We start from the raw sequence: 17,708 nt of genomic DNA, 5'->3' as shown, positions 1-17,708 counted from the left end.
GGTCTCAGGTGCACCCTGAACGTTGGCACCACGATCCAGCACAAGGCAGGAGCAGCGAGGTCAGAGGGCAGCAGGCAAATATGTCAGAATGTCTTCATTTCTCAAACCTTCCAAGGTTTGGCTTCACGTTTGTATAGTAGTGGGAGGAGTTCTGGCAAACATTATCAGGCTGTTCTACATATGTTTTGACTCTTCTTGTTTTATGTTTCTTCTATGAAAGAAACTGCAACCAAGTTCTTGTCATTTTTAGATCAATGTTTTGTTAAACTATGACAGCTATCCATGACGGAGAGCCAAGGAACTTTTGCAGCTGACCACAAAACTGAGTCTGACTTGCGGTGCTTAGTCATTTTTTATGTATTTTTTTTTCCACATGACACATTCCATGTGTGTATGTGTTTTTCATTGTTCTTTTAAATATAATTAGAACATTGCTAGGAGCTGTGGTACAAATCAATCTTCTCCAGCAGATTACTTTCTTTGATTAATAAAGCTTTAGAAACTTCTCATCACATCGTGGCTATTGATGAAACCTCTCTGGTTATACTTGGAACAATTGTGCTATTGTGGGATTGATTGCGCTCTACAATATTATCTTCTCTGGTTTGCCCATTACAATTTTAAATGATCCAGACAACAGAGCTCTCACTGCCCCAACAGAGAGTCTCTCCTACAGTCCAATAGAAATTACCATTAGGATAGTCTTTCCCAACTTCTGCCGAAGTTCTTCATAGAGGAAAAAGATTTGGGGGCCTGATCCAAAATTCAGAAACTTAGAAGAAAAAGAGTCACTTCATCTTTAGTAAGAGATCCCTGTGTTTCTTCTCCTACAAGAGCAGAAGCGTCCCTTACCATTTGTTTTCGTGGCTTTGTGCAGTCTGATTTTTAGCAGGTCTTAGAAGCAACTCTTTGCACCGCTTCCCTGGGTCTGGACCAGCCTCGCCTGTTCTTCCCTGCAGTGTTGGTTCTAGGCTACAGCTGATGCCACTCTGCATTGCTCATGGGTTGAACAGCATTTTACACCTTTGGAGTGTGGGGCAAGTCTGAAATGAAGGCATTATCACTCTGGTTGTTTTCTTGTAGCTTTAAAAACCTGGGAGTATGTACGATTTCATCAGCTGAACTTTCTTCTCCCATTTCTTTTTCTGCCCAGCAAGGCAATTAGATATAGAGCCTGATACAATGATAAAATAAGTTTAAGGCACAGTCCTGCATAGCGTGCAGCAATGTACCAGTGCCTCCTGAACTCTAGTGCTGTATCACAACTCCTTTGTTGAAAGTGCGTTGCTGAACCCAACATGCACGTACTCCACTTATTATCACTGGATGGTACCACAGCTTGCTGCTGTGTACACAGCTAATCCAACACAGCGGAGTGGTGGCAGTTTTAAGAATGTGTAATTTGCTACTGAATTTAGTTAATGATGATAAATAGATCTTCTTTTTCTATAAACTTGAAACCACTGTGGATCTCTTGTCTGAAGTTCGTAAGTAGGTTCTGCAAGAGGAGGCTGGGCTAGCAATGTCAGCAGGTTGCCGGTTTATTTGGGGAAGAAAATATTTTTTTACTTTGTTTCTTTGAATCTTCCATAAATACTTTCTTCATCAACTGAAAGACTCTGTAGGAAAGGTAAGAGATGCTTCCATCCAACAAAAAAGTCATCAACTGAATGCTTTCAAGCAAAACAATACAGGAATGCTGCTTAGCCTCTTTCAAATATTTTGTAATTGTAAAAGCATTTCTGTACATCAAGATTGGGGAAAATTAGCTGCCGTGTTAACGGGAAGAGCGTAGGACAGGAAAACAGGACGCTCCTTATGTATAGTCAGGCTTTTGCATCCTGCCAGGCTGTCACTGATCTCTTTCTGCTCTTCCAATGCTGTTGCAGAGGCTTAGGAAAGAGCAGGCCTTAGACTTACTCTTGCCTGAGTACTTTTTAAGCTCAAACATTTCTAAACATTGACACAGAGAAGTACAACCGGCTGTTTTGACATCTACTGCCTCGAGCAGTATTGTGCAGAAGTTCTTTTTAACTGCCACCTTATCATTCCTGATTCAGTTATTAATTAATACATTGCCATTGTGTATGTTTAAGTAGCGGGGAGTAAATCATCACCGTGTTAGAAGAGGGTCTGCCTGCTCACCCACGTTTCAGCTCTCTGGAGAGCCACCTTCAAGCACTGGGCCACTCTGGCATCCCTCCGCAGCCCCTCTTCCATCGTCTCGCTTCGTCTCCTGTGACCGTACCTCAAAATGCAAAACTTTGCCCAAGATGGATAGCGGCAGAGCGTCTCTAGTCTTGTTGAGTCGAGCTCTGATAAACGAGCCGTACCCGGTGTGTACCTCGCAGGCAGCGTGCCCAAGTGTCCGCTGACCTTAAGACTCAATCAGATCATGTCGGCAGGGCACGGTTTTGAATGTAAGTGCCTCTGACTTCAGCAGCTGCGTTTACGGCATAAAGAAAAAGCTGTTAAGCCTGTGCCCTTTGCACTCTCAGCTCTGTTTCTCTAAGAGGTTTATACATGATTCAAGAAAAGTCTGCAACAGAGTAACTCTCCTCCCCCATAATATACCCAACAAGAGGAGATGTTCTTTTATATTTTTAGGTTGGTGGCAGCATTTTTAAATGATTTCTGACATGAAATTTTTTGAACTCTATCATTATGAAGTTGACAGAAAATACTTTTTTTTTTTTTTTTGAGGAAAAAATGTTGACTTGCACTACATGTCTGAGATCCATTTGGAAAAGATACAAAGTCAACTTATTCCTGACCTTCTGTCTGCTGACAGGCTGCTTTGGAGATGAGAGCTGAGTTGAAGCCGGTAGATCAAAGAGTTTGGTAACGCTAAATGCCTGAATAGTTCAGGTGCTTATTTGAAGCTTCTCCAAGCTTTCTGGATCTGCTGTGCCTGGAAGTGTTGTGGAAACCCTTTTGCTTGTGATAGACTGGCTCTGCTGCATGAGCTTTTCTTGCAAAAACCAAGCGGGTAACTCATCTTGCACAATTTCGGTGGTGATGTGTCTGGTTATAGACTGAGGACCAGGAGTGCGAAAGGGATTCACAATAAAAAGGAATGTGAGGAGAAGGCAAGTTAACCTCACGTTCCCTAAACTATGCGAGCGTACAAAGTTGAGCAGATTAGCTTCCTTTCTCACTCTCTCAAGAAAATCTTTGTGAAATGAATTACCTGAATTTGAACTGTACTTTGAATTGCAGATGCAGGGACATCACATTGCAAGAAGCATTTCTGTATTTGTATTGTTCTCTTTTCTGTTTTCTTCTATAATACAATTCAGTGACATTATTAGGCTACATGGAATAGTTGTAAAGTCTCCAGTTGCCATGTGAAATCTGAAAGTTTTTTTTAGTTTGTTGATCTTTTACAGTCATCAGGAGTAGAACAGAGGAACAAAACAGCACTCTTTCTTTCAGGAGAAGCTCAAAAGAATTTTTTCAACTGGAGCCACTTTATTATCATGCCGTATCATGTCATTTTCTTAGCTTTGCAAAAGGCACAGTGCCTAACATTTTGAAATGTCAGTATTGCTTTCCTGAAAGATTTATTTTTAAAGATATGATTGTCAGGAAGATAGAATGTTTATGAGTAAAATTCACTGGGAAAACAAAAACAGTTGGAAAATGGAACACCTTTGTATTTGTAAAGTCAAACAATTCAGGGGCAAGCAAGGTGTTTTGAAGAGAACATTGGAATTAATGGCCCTGGCACGTTGTTCTGGCAATGTCTTTAGACACCGCTGCAAGCCTGACAGATTAATTGGCAGCACGCACTAGCCTGTTGCAATCCAGGGTTCACAGATAGTTCTGACTAGATGAATGACGGACAGGGTGTTGGTGGGATTGGGCAAAACAGTCCAGACAGGAACACAAACTACCGCCCGAGTATCGTGCTTAATTCAGGCTGACTCTTCCCCAAGGCCTGAATAACTTCGTTTTTTGTTGGTTTTTTTTCTCCCAATGGGCTGCTTCCTAAAATACTGCCTTAAAAAAAAAAAAAAGGCAAAGCCACTCATGTCCTTGCACTTTGATTGCAAGCTGGAAATAGAGCAAAACAATAAATACATTGCAAAAGAACATGTATCATCTAAACTTCCAGTCCAGCTTTGCAGTCCCAGGGACATAGAGACTTGAAGTATTCTTCAGATGTGCAGCCAATTTTATCATGCCTAGCTAAACCAATCTTTTCAACACTATGAAGTTTGCTCATCACTAGCTAGCAAGCATGTTCTAAAAAGCACTTGGTAGAGTCTACAACCATATCCCTTCCAGAAAAAATATTATTACGTACTCTTAAATACCTGGCTCAGTAAACTGTTGTGAATGAATTGTTTTCCAGCTTCCCTATCAACCTTCTAAATTACCTATGAACTTTAGAGTTACAATGCTTAATTATTTTCCTGATCCAAATGTCGTCATCTTGCCCATACAGGACAAAACAACACTGGAGACCCTGACTCAGCAACTGGCAGTAAAACAGAGCGAAGATGGGAAGTTTAGCCACGCAATAATGGATTTCAACATGAGTGGAGATTCTGACGGTCAGTACGGCTTATCCTTATTTCCAGGTTTGTGTGTACATGTCAACGGCATCTGGAGGAGAATCCCAGTGCTTTGGAGGCCTGTGAGGAATAAGAGCGGTTAGCAATAAATGGCTATGAAACAAGACGGGAAAAAATGAGTCATTGTGTGATGTTTTGAGTCTGGAGGTGATTTTTAGCCTTCTGTACGGTGCACTTCTCAAGGCTGGACCACGAATGTATTTCTGATGGTAAAAGGGAATAAAGAAGGCAAATAGATGTGGGATAAATGAAATCATGCAGTGAGTCCATAGATCTGATCATCCATAGATGGTGCATGCTCTGCATCTGTAGGAACTTCCTTGGTTTGATGAAGCAAGTGTACTGTTCATTTCTTTCTCTGCTGTTGCTTATGTTGTTATGGAGGAGTAAGCACAAAACCAGGCAGATATGTAAATGTTCATTTGCTGGTCAGAGACTTGCTTAAGAGGCAATGCCTGGTGTTGCCATGTATCACTCCCTACCCATCACAAAAAGGTAGATAGGTAACATAATGTGACCAGCATTCTGTAAGCAAGAAAGGAAGTAAAAAGAAAATCTAGCATTGATAAGTGTTGATTTTCTGTTGTTAAGTAGTAAAAGATGTTTTAGAAAAGCTGTTCAATGCTTTTTGCTGAAAAAAACAATTGAAACTCTTCATCAAGTCTACACTATGTGATACTGAATCAGTAGGATAACAGGAAACTAGACAATATGCAATATGTGGTATTTCCTACTGCTTCAGCTAAATAGAAGAAACACCGTTAACGTATTGTGAACGCTGACTCACTGAACGTTCAGCACCTGACACAGGTTACTGATGGCAGAGGAAGCTGCATAATGAAACACAAGCTGGGAATGTTTTTCTTTTTAGGAAGCGCAGGAGTTTCAGAGTCTCGAATTTATCGGGAATCCAGAGGACGTGGTAGCAATGAGCCCCATATCAAGCGACCAATGAATGCATTCATGGTGTGGGCTAAAGATGAACGGAGGAAGATCCTTCAAGCCTTTCCTGACATGCACAACTCCAATATCAGCAAGATACTAGGTAAGAATGATACAGAGCACTGTTCTTTCAGTAGCAAAACTCAAAAAAGTTTTGACTGAATGGAGCTGAGCACGGTACATAACAGAATTACCGTGTCTAGATCATCTATTTTGCTATTTGATGACTGCATCAAGGACAACAGCAATAAGAGCTTCCACCATGCTGCCCAGTCGTATAAATTAACCATAACCTGAAATGTTCTTGTGTCTTGTAATTACTGAGATTGTGGAGGTGGTTTTGATGCAAACACGTGAACTGAATAGACAAAGCCAGTTCATTTCATTAAGCTGTTGAAGAAGCACAAAATGACTGCTATCATTTATTTGCCCGCATATTTTGTGTAACTAGATTCTATGGGGAAGCAAACCACAGTATTTGATTTGTGCCATAGCCCTTCCTGTTCAAACAAATGGCCATAGGGTAAAGATCCTAAAATAGATCTTTTTATTTTATACACTGACAGTTTAAAAATATTTTTATTATGTTCCTGTTACAGTAAATTTCTCTTTAGTACATGAGCTCTATCACAAGCTGCTTTTATTCTAAATATTCTGAAAAGAATGCTGAAACCTAAAAAAGAAACATCAGAACTAATTTCCATATCCTCTTCACATCCCAAGCAATATTTGTCATGGACATCATATAGAGAATTTCATGACATAGTCTTCCAACTTTTCGCTACTTGCTCAAATTCCCAGGACCACATTCTGTCCTAAGATATTGCCCTGTGACAAACTGAATGGTGGAGGTGAATAATGAGGATCTCTAGGCCAATTAGTTACTCTTCTGCAGGAAAAAAAAAAAAAGAAAAAAAAAAAATCTGTGACCAAATCAGAGATGTTGCATATTTACTGATAAAGACTTCGTTACAGACCTAAATATCCCACCAACCAGTGGGTAGAAGCTTAAGGGAGGAATACATTGAACTGGGCCGCAGATCTCATTGGTTTTGCAGACAACTCGAGGGATGTAGCGCAGTTGCAGTTGCAGCGCTAACCAGCTGCAGGACTGGGAAATATGTTGAGTTTAAACTGGACAGAGGTTTGAAGTTTGGCATGATTAGAATGGTATTATGAAAAGTTAGCAAGGGGCAAGTGGAAATGAGATAAAATTGGTTGGAGAGGCAGAATGTACTGGCTGTGGACGGCAGATGTGATAATATTAACCCATGATTAAAAGGGTGGTACAAGATGATTAGATTAGTTATGGGAACAGGATTAGAAGGCTAAATTGTTTACGTTGATGGTAAAATAACCTTATACTGGTTAAAAGGGATTATACTGGTCAGAGGTGTATGATGTGATTACACGGAGGACGGGGCAGTAATAGTTTTGGTCTGTTTCTAAATTGAGAGTAGACCTGGGTAAACCTGTTTTTAAATAATCAGCTTCAGAAATCTACAAGATCATTCTGAATGGCCCTTTTCATATAGAAAGTACAAAGAGACCTTGATGTTTTCCCTCTTAACTGATTGTTTTGGATAACAACCTCCGACAGCATGCTGCTAATTCATTCTGCTTAAAACAGGCGCTTGAGCCGGGCTGACATTTTACGCAGTCTCTGGGGATCCTGGTTGACATTTTAAAGGGCTTCTGAGCATTTTATAATGCCCTAAAATCTGGTTTTAATAAGCCATTCTGCTGAAATTGTTAACATAAGGAATCACCTTTTACTATTTGGCGCTAGATCAGGCAGATATGGGGACATCTTTTTCTGATTAGATATACAGTAGTTGGAGTAAAATGTGCAAATTCATTACAGATCCTGTTGAGGTGACAGACAGTGTAGCTGACTCCAAACTCTTTCTGTTTTGCTGCCAGATATGGGGAAAAGCAAAGTCTGAAGCAGTAAGAGATGATGTTTCTATTTCTTTCCAGCATCACATTTGATTTTTTTATTCCACCTATACAATGGAGAGGGATGTCCTGACATCTTCTTTCTTGACAGAAGCAATGCAAAGGTCTTCCCTCAATGGCAAAAGGCCAGTCTTTTGAAGTCAGGAGGGAGCTCTCTGTTAACCGGCGTAGGGAGCAACTAGAGCCTTACAGTTCAACCAGGTATTAGGGTCTCTTTATTAGAAAGCCACAATTTTTCCTTACCATTCTTTTTGCAGCACTGCTGCACATTGTGGTCAGAGAGCTTGTTGTCGTGAGGAGTAGCCTAGATGGAGTTGTCACCGATCAAGGACCATTTTTATAGTAAAATGAGAGGAGATGCCCTTCCCAGCACTAGAATTCTCTAGGGATTGTGTTTGACACTGTGGTATTATGTTTTGAGCATAAAAATTAGATACATGGATTTGTCACTAAATTCATCTGTGCATACGTTTGTCATCCATCTGTTCATTGCAACTTAAACTTGTGGATAATTTTTTTTTTAGTAAATTGTTAAAAAAGTGCTAAAATGGGTCTGCTGGACCCTATCAATTTAATAATGCATTGTTTAGATATTTTCGTAAATATTTTAATTAATTTCACTGAGAAATCTACATAAAAAGATTAGGGAAGGATGATGTTAGATAGTACCTTCAGAAATTCTCTCATGTACGTGTACATGTGTGAATACGTACCTGTACACATACCTGTACATTATATAAGTGCTTGTGTATGTGTGTGTATTTTTTAAACATAAAATGAGCCTGATTCGGATGCTGAGGTTAAAAATGTTAATCTAGTGGACTAAAAGATAGGCAATATTGCAAACAGCTGAAAAATCTTGTCAGAGAAACTTGGCTTAAAATCAGTGGTAAGCCCACCTAGGGCATGCACGTGTGTGCCCAAGCACAAGCGCCAGGACACACGTGGGGGCATCTCTTTTCTGCCCTGGGCTCAAGTATTAATATCTGGCCCTCTACCGCCATCTTCACAGTCATCACGTGGGCACAGCTTTAACTCCCCTGGCTCACTTTAGGGGCAGGAGCCATGTTTGGTGCTGCAAAGTCTTAGCATTTCCTCATTTATTTTCTAAATGCTTTAACCACCAGATCAGGGAGGATTGTGTGAGAGTCCTGCTTGTCATTAGGTATGCATCCAGGGAGGGGAACGGGTTCTTGTTTTCATAGTCAAGGAGAAACGCCCTGTACATTTGACCCACTCAAAGCTTTCTAACACAGATGGTGAGCAGAAAGCTCACTCCACTGGAAAGTGTAAATCTTCCCTGAAAAAGAAAGATTTTTCAAGGTTCGTTGGCCACACTTTTCTTGGGTTTGGGACTACGCTTAGGTACACATTCCTGCCTCTGTGTGCTTATAGAGAATCTAAAACTATGGCAGATTACAAATACAGTTTGTCCAAACACAAGGTATTTTTAAGCAGGTTTAGTATGTTGATTGACGATACTCATTCATAGCTTAGCTTGCCTGTGGGTGCAACTTCAGAGATCAGAGTCATATATTCTTCAAACTTTCAAAATTTCAGATTAAGACCAATTAGAGAGTTGGTTGGATTTTCTGTATTACTCCAAAAATAAGGGAAAATGGTAAAATGTATAAAACCAGGGTATATCATCAGAAAATATGCCCTTTTAAAAAAATTTATTTTGACAGCATTGTTTGTTTAATTATTTATGATACTTCAAAACATACTAGTAAATTATATTTAGTATATTTTGTAAGATCAGTAAAGTCATAGTAAGAGGAGGTATCGGTGCAGAAGGCAGCTATTAAAAATTTGCTAGGAAGAGGGGTGAGACTGCCGGGATTTTTGTTGTATTGAATTTGTAGCTTAGGAAAGGAAAACATAACGAATGACATTTATGTATAAATATTGTATGTGTAACTGTATGTACAAATATTATGCATCAAAATTTCAGTTTTTATGGCCCTGATCCTGCAAAGACTTATGTGTTTGCCTTACTTCACCCACTATTTACAGCTCTTTTCACATGAGGGGGCAGGAATCTGCCTGCCCAGATCTGACTGTAGGATTGCAGCAAGTGAGCTAGTACAGTGAAAGGGGAATTGTGCTGGGATATAGCATTTTCATTGCAATTTCACAACACCTGATTTTAATTTCTACCTTTCTGTCTGTCCACCTGTCTCAGAATATATCCAAGTTCCTACCCTGCATATTCCCTCATAGCATGTAAAGCAGATGTCAAGATTTGCTTAAAGTTTGTGAGATTTTCAGCTTTATTATTCATAAATGAAAACTGATTCATCAGCAGGAAATGAGGCAGGGGCTGTTTTTCAAAGCCACTGGGATAACAGCATGTCTGTGATTAGGAGACTCTAGAATTAGACTAACTTTTATGATTTTCTTCATATTCTAAAACATCAGTGTGTCTACAAGCTAGAATCTGAGAGCAGACCTGCATCTAGGCATTTTCCAGCTCATATGCTTCACCCTGAATTCTTAACATTGTTCAACACAGGCCCTATCTATGTTTCCATCTTATTAGTAGGTGTTCAGTGTTTTGGCAGTCTCCATATATTTATCACTGTGTCATTCAGCCCGAAATCTAGGGGGTACTATGCATGGAAAGCTGGTGCCACTTTTTCTAGCCACTCTTTGCCAGAAAAAGCTTGGAATGATTTCTCTGCAGGAGACAAAGCTGCTGAGCAGGATTCTGGCCACAGAGGTTTGCTGTCCTGCGTAACACAGAGCCCTGGCCACAGGTGTCCAGGCACAGCTACTACCTCTGTGTGACATACGAAGTGCTGTGCGGGAGTTTTAGTCCATATCCTAGAAACTATCTAGTCACACTAAATGGTGTTGCGCCTAAGTTAAAGTCATTAATCTGCTTCCCGTTCCAGCAGTAGCTGGAGGACGTCTGCATGTTACGTGTTGCAAACATCATGAAAAACTACGGTGTTGACTCCAGAGGAATGTTTGCTAAGAAAGGGATGTTCATTGCTCCTCTTCAGAACAAAGACGTCATAACTTACAGATCAGTTATCTCTAAGTGTAAGGTCAGGCTGTACCAGCCTGTTAGCCCTTCACTCCAGAAGCCCAGACTGCAGCTTGGAATAAAGATTCAAAGAACACTGGGGAAAATGGTGTCAATAATTAGAAGGGGCCTTTCTAGAAGGAATCAAACAGTGTTCTTTCCTGGGAAGGGATAACCACACTCTCTATATTGCAAGTCTTGGGGGCACAGTGAGCTAACACCAGCCTGAGTAATAGCATGAGCTAAGTACAGTATGAGTAACCATAAAAAAATGAAGAACAAGAGGAAGTCAAGTATGACATATGAGATTATGAACCCATTAAATCGAGAAACTATTCAAACTTTTTTTTCCAATGGGAAAATTGACTATTTTCCAATAAAGTTTTCCTTCTAGGCCACATGTTTCACAGCTTGAACCATTCCTGTTGTTTGAAATATATCTTACCCTGAAGCACTTCTGTAGTTCATGGAAAAATAAAATAGGATAACTGAATCAAGAAATTTTATTTTCTACTCTCATATTATGTCCTTTAAGAAATATTGGTTTAAATTTCAGGAAGTATTTAAAGACAATCATGGAGTCTTTATTATCTCCCTTGCTCAAATATCCACACGAATATAGGCCGAGTGTCAGAAACAAGGCTCCAGCAATCAAGCCTTAGTGCACCTCCGTGGAGAGGTGTGCCAGCGTCCCTTCTTTTCATGACACATACTAAATTATTTTAAGTTGGAGCTGGCAGTGTTCACCAGCACTTGGTCTCGGAGTTAAAACCCCACTGAGACATATGGGACAGTTTACAGCTTTTAGAGGCATTGCCTCAGGGTCTTTGCAGGTTCCTGTACCCAGCAGCCTTGCGTTTACGGTCAATTCATATTCTGCTTTATGGAAACCCGGCAGCTAGAAAAGATACTTTGTCATGAAAGACTAAGCTGTAGGCAGATGTGTATCCAGAGTTTATGCCTTGATCCAGCTGTGGTGGTGGAGCAGAGCGACTAGAACCCAGCCCATGGAAGTGCTGCGTCCTCCAGAACAGGAGGTGAAGACAAGCCCGTAGCCAGATGGGAGTGCGGGGGGCTTAGCACAGCAAACTCTGGGAGTCTAAAGGGTCTTTATCCAGTCCACTAAAACACGCCGCCTTGATTTCTAAAACAGTGTCAGGGATTGCTCGTTATCAGGGTGGTGGTTTTACTTCCCACCTGAAAGACTCTATAATGTAGATAAGTTTCAGTAAATTTTCAAGTCAAAACTTCCAGTATTATCTCTCTCTGCCTCTTGGCCATACCCAAGAGGTTTACCGGTCACATACAAACAAGACCTGACCCCTGTCTAGAAGCTCTGACAGATTGCCAGCCCAGAGCAATATGACCGTAGGTATCTTGTTCTGGGTGACCTACTTGTTTCTCTGCCTTTCAGTGTTTGTGGATGAGTAGAATCTCATTTCTTTTTTTTTTTTTTTTTTTTTTTTTTTGGTGACAGGATCTCGCTGGAAAGCTATGACAAACCTAGAGAAGCAGCCATACTATGAGGAACAGGCCCGACTCAGCAAACAGCACCTGGAGAAATACCCAGACTACAAATACAAGCCAAGGCCGAAGCGTACCTGCCTTGTAGATGGCAAAAAATTACGCATTGGCGAGTACAAGGCTATCATGCGCAACAGACGCCAGGAGATGAGGCAGTATTTTAATGTTGGGTATGGGACCTTAAAAACTACCATTCATTTCAGCAAAAAAAAAAATCAGAAAGAATTATTCATCTATTTATTTATGTATTTTATTGGCAAGAACATTATATATTGCTAACAGAATATGGAGCTTATACTTTAAAACAATGTGTTCCAGGGGGAAGTTGGGCAGTTAGGGATTATATTGTTGTCTCTGCTATATACTCATCTTATAGCTTCAGCCAACTGTTTCATTTCCATTCTGATCATGCAAAAGAAAAAAAAAAGCTTAAGATTTTCCAATGAAATGTAAGTCTTCTAATAAAGCTTTATAAATATTACTTTATTGTAGGACCTCAGAAGGTGTATCTGTATGAATCTGTGGTAGTGCCTCTTGATCCCGAAAGCCAAAAATACAAGTTTGCATTCAGTATGATCTATGGCAAGCGGTCTGCAAAAGGACTGCTGCACCTACTGAACTTGAGCTGGAATATGGGCTTTGCTCAGTTAATTCATATCAGTCGTGAAGTCATCTGCATTGTGCATCATGACAGCACTTGTCATACTAGGGAATGTCTTCCAATTCAGTAAGCAAAATCCTTTGTGTTGAGTATAAATTTCAAGAAGACTGGTTCTGGTAAACAGCTAATAGATCAGCTTGATATGATTAGATTAAAATCTGCCTAGAAAACTAGCATGTATTTTCCTTCTGCAGATACTCCTTTGTTTTGGTTACAGCGGATCAAAAGAATCATCAGTAATCAAATATTCTGCAATATTTCTGTATTCACTCCATAGAATCAAGAGCTACAGAGTGGTCTTAAAAAAAGCAAATGAGCAACAAGAATGACTCTCAGAAGTAATGGCATCTGTGTTCTGTTTCATCTGAATTTGGAATCGTTTTAGTATTAACTGAGTTGCACATCTCTCTAGTTAATAGCTAGAAGTAGCAATAAAGGAGAGAATATCTGTCTATCAACTGTTAAGTGTCATCAGACTGTGTTTTAAACAGCTACAGTGTGCATTGTTATAATAAGCTGCTCAGCGGAGAAATTTGAGCTGCTTAACCCTGTGGCGCTGGCAGGTCCAGTGATCCCAATGGTAAGCACTGAAACAAACACAGGGAAGTCAGCCAACATTTGGCATCAAGAGATTAAAAAAAGAGGAGGGAGCCTTCTGGAAAAAGAATAGGTGGCAACAGAGCCCCCAAACACCGCTTATCTGGTTAACATGCATGCTTCATCATGGGAAAAAAAATTAACCTTGTAACATTCAGCATGCGATTTAGCTTTCCAAACAAGGCTGACATTGAAATCAAGACATTTCAGGAGATAATTTGCACTGGGGCATTAGAGCAGAGAACCTGAGGTAAAATCTTTATGGAAGTTACTGGCAAAGCGGCCAGTGACTGCAGTGGGGTCAGTGTTTGATGCTGGCAGTCACAACACCACAGCTGCATCCCTGTTTTTTGTTCTCCATTTGCTGCATTACCTGGTACAGGTCATTTAGGGCTAAACTTCTAAATACCAGTCCCGCTCCTGCTTGGGCACCAAAATAAGTGATGGGGTTTTCAAGAGCTGCGGCTATGCCAGCTGCTGGGGCACGCTGGAAGCCTGTCTGAAGGCATCACGATGGGAAGGACTGAGCGTTTTTTGCAACTCTTGTTCTTAATTCTTCTATGTCTCGGTATCCTCATCTATAATGGTGGTAGGGTAAGCTCACCTCACTGGACTGCTGAGAGCCCTGACACATTAGTATCTGAGGACTGCTTTGAGATCCTCTGGAGTGGACATCCTATAGAAGTGGAAAAATACCATTATTAAATAATTTAATATTTGAAAAGCACTCTGAAAAGCACCATTTAAGTGCAAAGTGTTCCTATTGTTAAATATTAAAAGCAATTTAAGTGTGCTGAATCTCGTTGCAGAAGTGCTGACTCCAGAAAACAAAAGCCTTCCTATTGAATTTAGAATAAAATGCAAATCAGATCTGCTCCCTCCTTTAAGAGCTCTATCTTCAGATGAGACAACTTCTGCTTGTTTCAGAAACACAGACTGTGTGGAAGGAGGCTTCGCTCGAATGGCAGGCAGGAAGTATCTGAAAATGCAGCAAGCGATTCCAAACAAATGTAAAGCTGTTTGGCAGAGGAAAGTCTTTCAGGATCAGTGTACTGTGGAAGGCTTTACTGTACAGCCAGGGCACAGGCAGGCAGGGGAACAGGGGAGGGTTTCATTCTTAATTAAGAATGTTCATCTCAAGAGACTCTGCCCTGTCTCCTGTGGCAAGGCTTTTCAGTGCAGATGGACACACTGCTGATGACATTACAATGTGCAGCATGTACTGAAGAGTATTACTGCAATGGAATTACTTCATGCAGCAAGGAAACAAAAGGAGCATGAATTTTAAACCTCTGGGCTTGTTGGGACCCTGAAGCTTCTCAGGGAAACAAACACTGCTATAACACAGCTAGTGTTCTTGATGCAAAGGGAATTTCTATGGCCCGGAATAATTCTTCTTTCATTACTGCAGACAGGTTTCCAAGGCTTAGATACCATATAAAGGCAGCCTGTAGAGGATTTTCTCAAATGCTCATGTTGCTTGCTTGCTTTTTATTTATTTTTAAATAATGCATGCTTCCATTTTAAGTCTGCCTTTTCCCGGTTTTATCCACCTTCCTTCAAAGGTTCTGTTTTTCACAAAAGCCACTCACTGTGGAAACGATCACCTTCCAGTTGGAGGCCCATAGTGATCATCCTATAAACCCATGTTTAGAGGCCACTGTTCCTCTCCCTAATAATGGCCAAGTCTCTGAGTGCCCATGGAGTAAACATTGCCTCTTTGGAGAGACCTGCTTTGCTTTCTCCTGATCCACTGGTAGTTTCCTACAGCACCTCCCCGTTCCTGTAAAAACTACCTCGCCCTCACTGCATCTCTCCTGTTGGCAGTGTGTTACTTTTATGTCTAGTCCTGCCAGCAACTTGGATTATTTAAAGGAAGATTTTTAAAATACATGGTTTTGAAGTTGGACCACAATTGAAAGGATGTTTATTTTTGGCTGGCATCTCCTGGAGCACCCAGTTTACCCAGCAAAGAAGTTTGTGTCACAAGCAAGCAAGCCGAAGCTGTGTAGTTCAGGTACAGCTAGAGGTGTTTACAGAGATTGGGTTTTCTTATCACTGAAGCTGGTTTGGGCTTGATGTTCATTTCAAGAGCATCAGCTGGTGAGTCTGGAATATTGGTATAAGGGTTGTATTGCACGGGCCATCCAGGAGCTTCCTCTGCATACCCAAGAGCGTATGTTATGGCCTTGCAAAGTGCTGATATACTTGCCTTCCCTTTACTCCTTCCAGTGATCAAATGCCGTTTTACTTTTTCTCCCCGGCAGGCAACAAGCACAGATTCCCATTGCCACCGCGGGCGTAGTTTACCCAGGAGCCATTGCCATGGCAGGAATGCCTTCCCCACATCTGCCCTCCGAGCACTCGAGCGTGTCCAGCAGCCCGGAGCCCGGGATGCCCGTCATCCAGAGCACTTACGGCATCAAAGGAGAGGAGCCTCATATCAAGGAGGAGATGCAGACCGATGACGTCAATGGAGAAATCTACGATGAATATGATGAGGAAGACGATGACCCTGATGCGGACTATGGCAGTGACAGTGAAAATCACATTGCGGGGCAGGCCAACTGATCAGGGTCCAAATATCCCATGACCTACAGGACTTCAAGGAGAAAAGAAAAAATAAATAAAGCTCCATCTGGTTTATCTTTGCCAGTGGCCAAGCACATTAACTTTCTCATACACTGACTGTTACTTTAACTGTTAGTCTTAACTAGTTGGGACATCAGCTGACTAATAGACATCAGCCTGCATCAGAAGAAAAAAGGCTCAGAAGAAAGGAAACAAAGACAACGACGACAACAACAACAGAATGATATAAGCTATGGGTAAAATAATGCCAGTAATTCAGCTGCTATACCCAAGCACTGAAGTCTTACCCGTCGACCTTTTATTATTATTATTTTTTTTTCAAATAAACTTTATGGCTGTTTGTTCTACAATGTTCTAGAAATTCTCACTCAGGTACACAGTGCCAACAAGTGGCTTGTGAATGTGTTTTGTTGTTTTGTGCTACAGTTTAAAGAGAAATAATTTTTTTTTTTTTTTTGGTAATGCACCTGACAGGAAAGAAAAAAGATAACATTCCTTTTACCCCTTCTGTCTCTTCCTCCTCCTCCTTCTCCCTGGCAAATCTGGGTCAGAAGTGTGTGCGTGTGCGTGTGCCTGTGTGCGTGGCTGGCAAGGAAGGAAGTGGGGAGTCTGTTTCTGTTAACCCCAACAAGCAATTATTTCCTTTCAAGAGAGGACTTCTCTTCATCAGTTGCACACCATACTGAGTCTTTGAGCAAGTGCCAAATTTGTACTAAAGCGCTGAACTAGTCCAATTTGCTTTTTTTTTTGGTTGGTCTCTTCTTGTTTTGTTTTCCTTTTGCTTTGCTTTTGCTTCCTGCTCTGTCTTAAGTTAGGACAGTGTTGTATCTTAGACAATCCCTTGAAGAACCTGATATACCAGCAGCTGGTGAGATTAGACATATATTTTTGGTTTTGCTTTTTAAAGGAAACTGTAGGTGCCATTCTCAGGTGAAAAAAAGAGAGAGAGACATAAATTTAGAGAAAAAATATTTTATGATCTTGGATTTTCATGTGTGTGTGTTTATGGTACTAATACGAAAAATATTGGACTACTGTGAGCAAAAATCATGTTCCAGAATGAAGTCCTGCACCCTCCAAATAACTTGGTCTGTAAGGAGCTTTTGCTTTTAATTTGCACTTCAAGTGGCAGCATATACAACTTAAAAAATACTTGTCCAAAATGTACTTGCTCAGCACAGGACAGGGCAACTGGAAATGTTACCTCCTTGCTGAGCATAATTCGGTTACCATGCTTTCCAGTTTTGATGAACTCGTACCTTCAGGGTGGCTGAGTACTGATTTCTGATTCAAAAGGCGATTTTTTTTAAACTGACATCTTTTAATCCTTTGCACTTGCGGAAATGCATTTTATTAGCGGGGTGTTTGTGTAAGAAGAAAGGCTAATAGCTGTGAAGAGATTTCCATATTCAAAGTGGGCATGTAAGAACCCGAACCAGTGCTGAGTTTCCCTAGCTGCTGCCTCTCACAGGTGAAAAAAAGTGGGCTAAAATATTGTCAGTGTTGTTGCAGAGCCCTTAGATATGTTGCTGGGGCAGTTTTGCCTTCCTTGGGCAACAGCAATCAGATGAGGAAGGTGGGTTTACACAAGCATAATCCTGAGCAGAGGTTAACCTCTTGTATTTCCAATAAGGTAACTGAATGTTACATGTCATTTCAGAAAACCAGAATGCAAATACGAGTGAATCAAGGAGTCTCTTGCCATCTCTTCACTCTGATCTTCCTGTAGAAGGAGGGGACCCAGGTTTGTGTAGCAAGGCAGAAGCATTAGATCTAAACCAGCCAACCAACCCAAAAGGCTACCTCTCATTTCAAACAGCAG

General features: G+C 40.9%; 1 protein-coding gene across 3 annotated transcripts in view; it reads left to right on the top strand.

Moving 5' to 3' along the window:
* The window catches only part of SOX5 (SRY-box transcription factor 5), a 359,749-nt gene extending 342,266 nt beyond the window's left edge, over nt 1–17,483 (top strand). For all 3 annotated transcript variants that reach the window (XM_065649584.1, XM_065649592.1, XM_065649575.1), the window contains 4 exons: nt 4,451–4,559; nt 5,452–5,625; nt 11,990–12,206; nt 15,562–17,483. In XM_065649584.1, the coding sequence (XP_065505656.1) occupies nt 4,451–4,559; nt 5,452–5,625; nt 11,990–12,206; nt 15,562–15,865 (804 nt within the window). In that variant the 3' untranslated portion in view covers nt 15,866–17,483. The remainder of the gene's footprint in view (nt 1–4,450; nt 4,560–5,451; nt 5,626–11,989; nt 12,207–15,561) is intronic.
* The last annotated feature ends 225 nt before the right edge of the window (nt 17,484–17,708 follow it).

The sequence above is a fragment of the Caloenas nicobarica genome, chromosome 1 (genome assembly GCF_036013445.1).
Source record: "Caloenas nicobarica isolate bCalNic1 chromosome 1, bCalNic1.hap1, whole genome shotgun sequence".
NCBI classification, from domain to species: Eukaryota; Metazoa; Chordata; class Aves; order Columbiformes; family Columbidae; genus Caloenas; species Caloenas nicobarica.
Note: the sequence above shows the minus strand (reverse complement) of the source record. Positions and strands in the feature narration are given on the sequence as shown.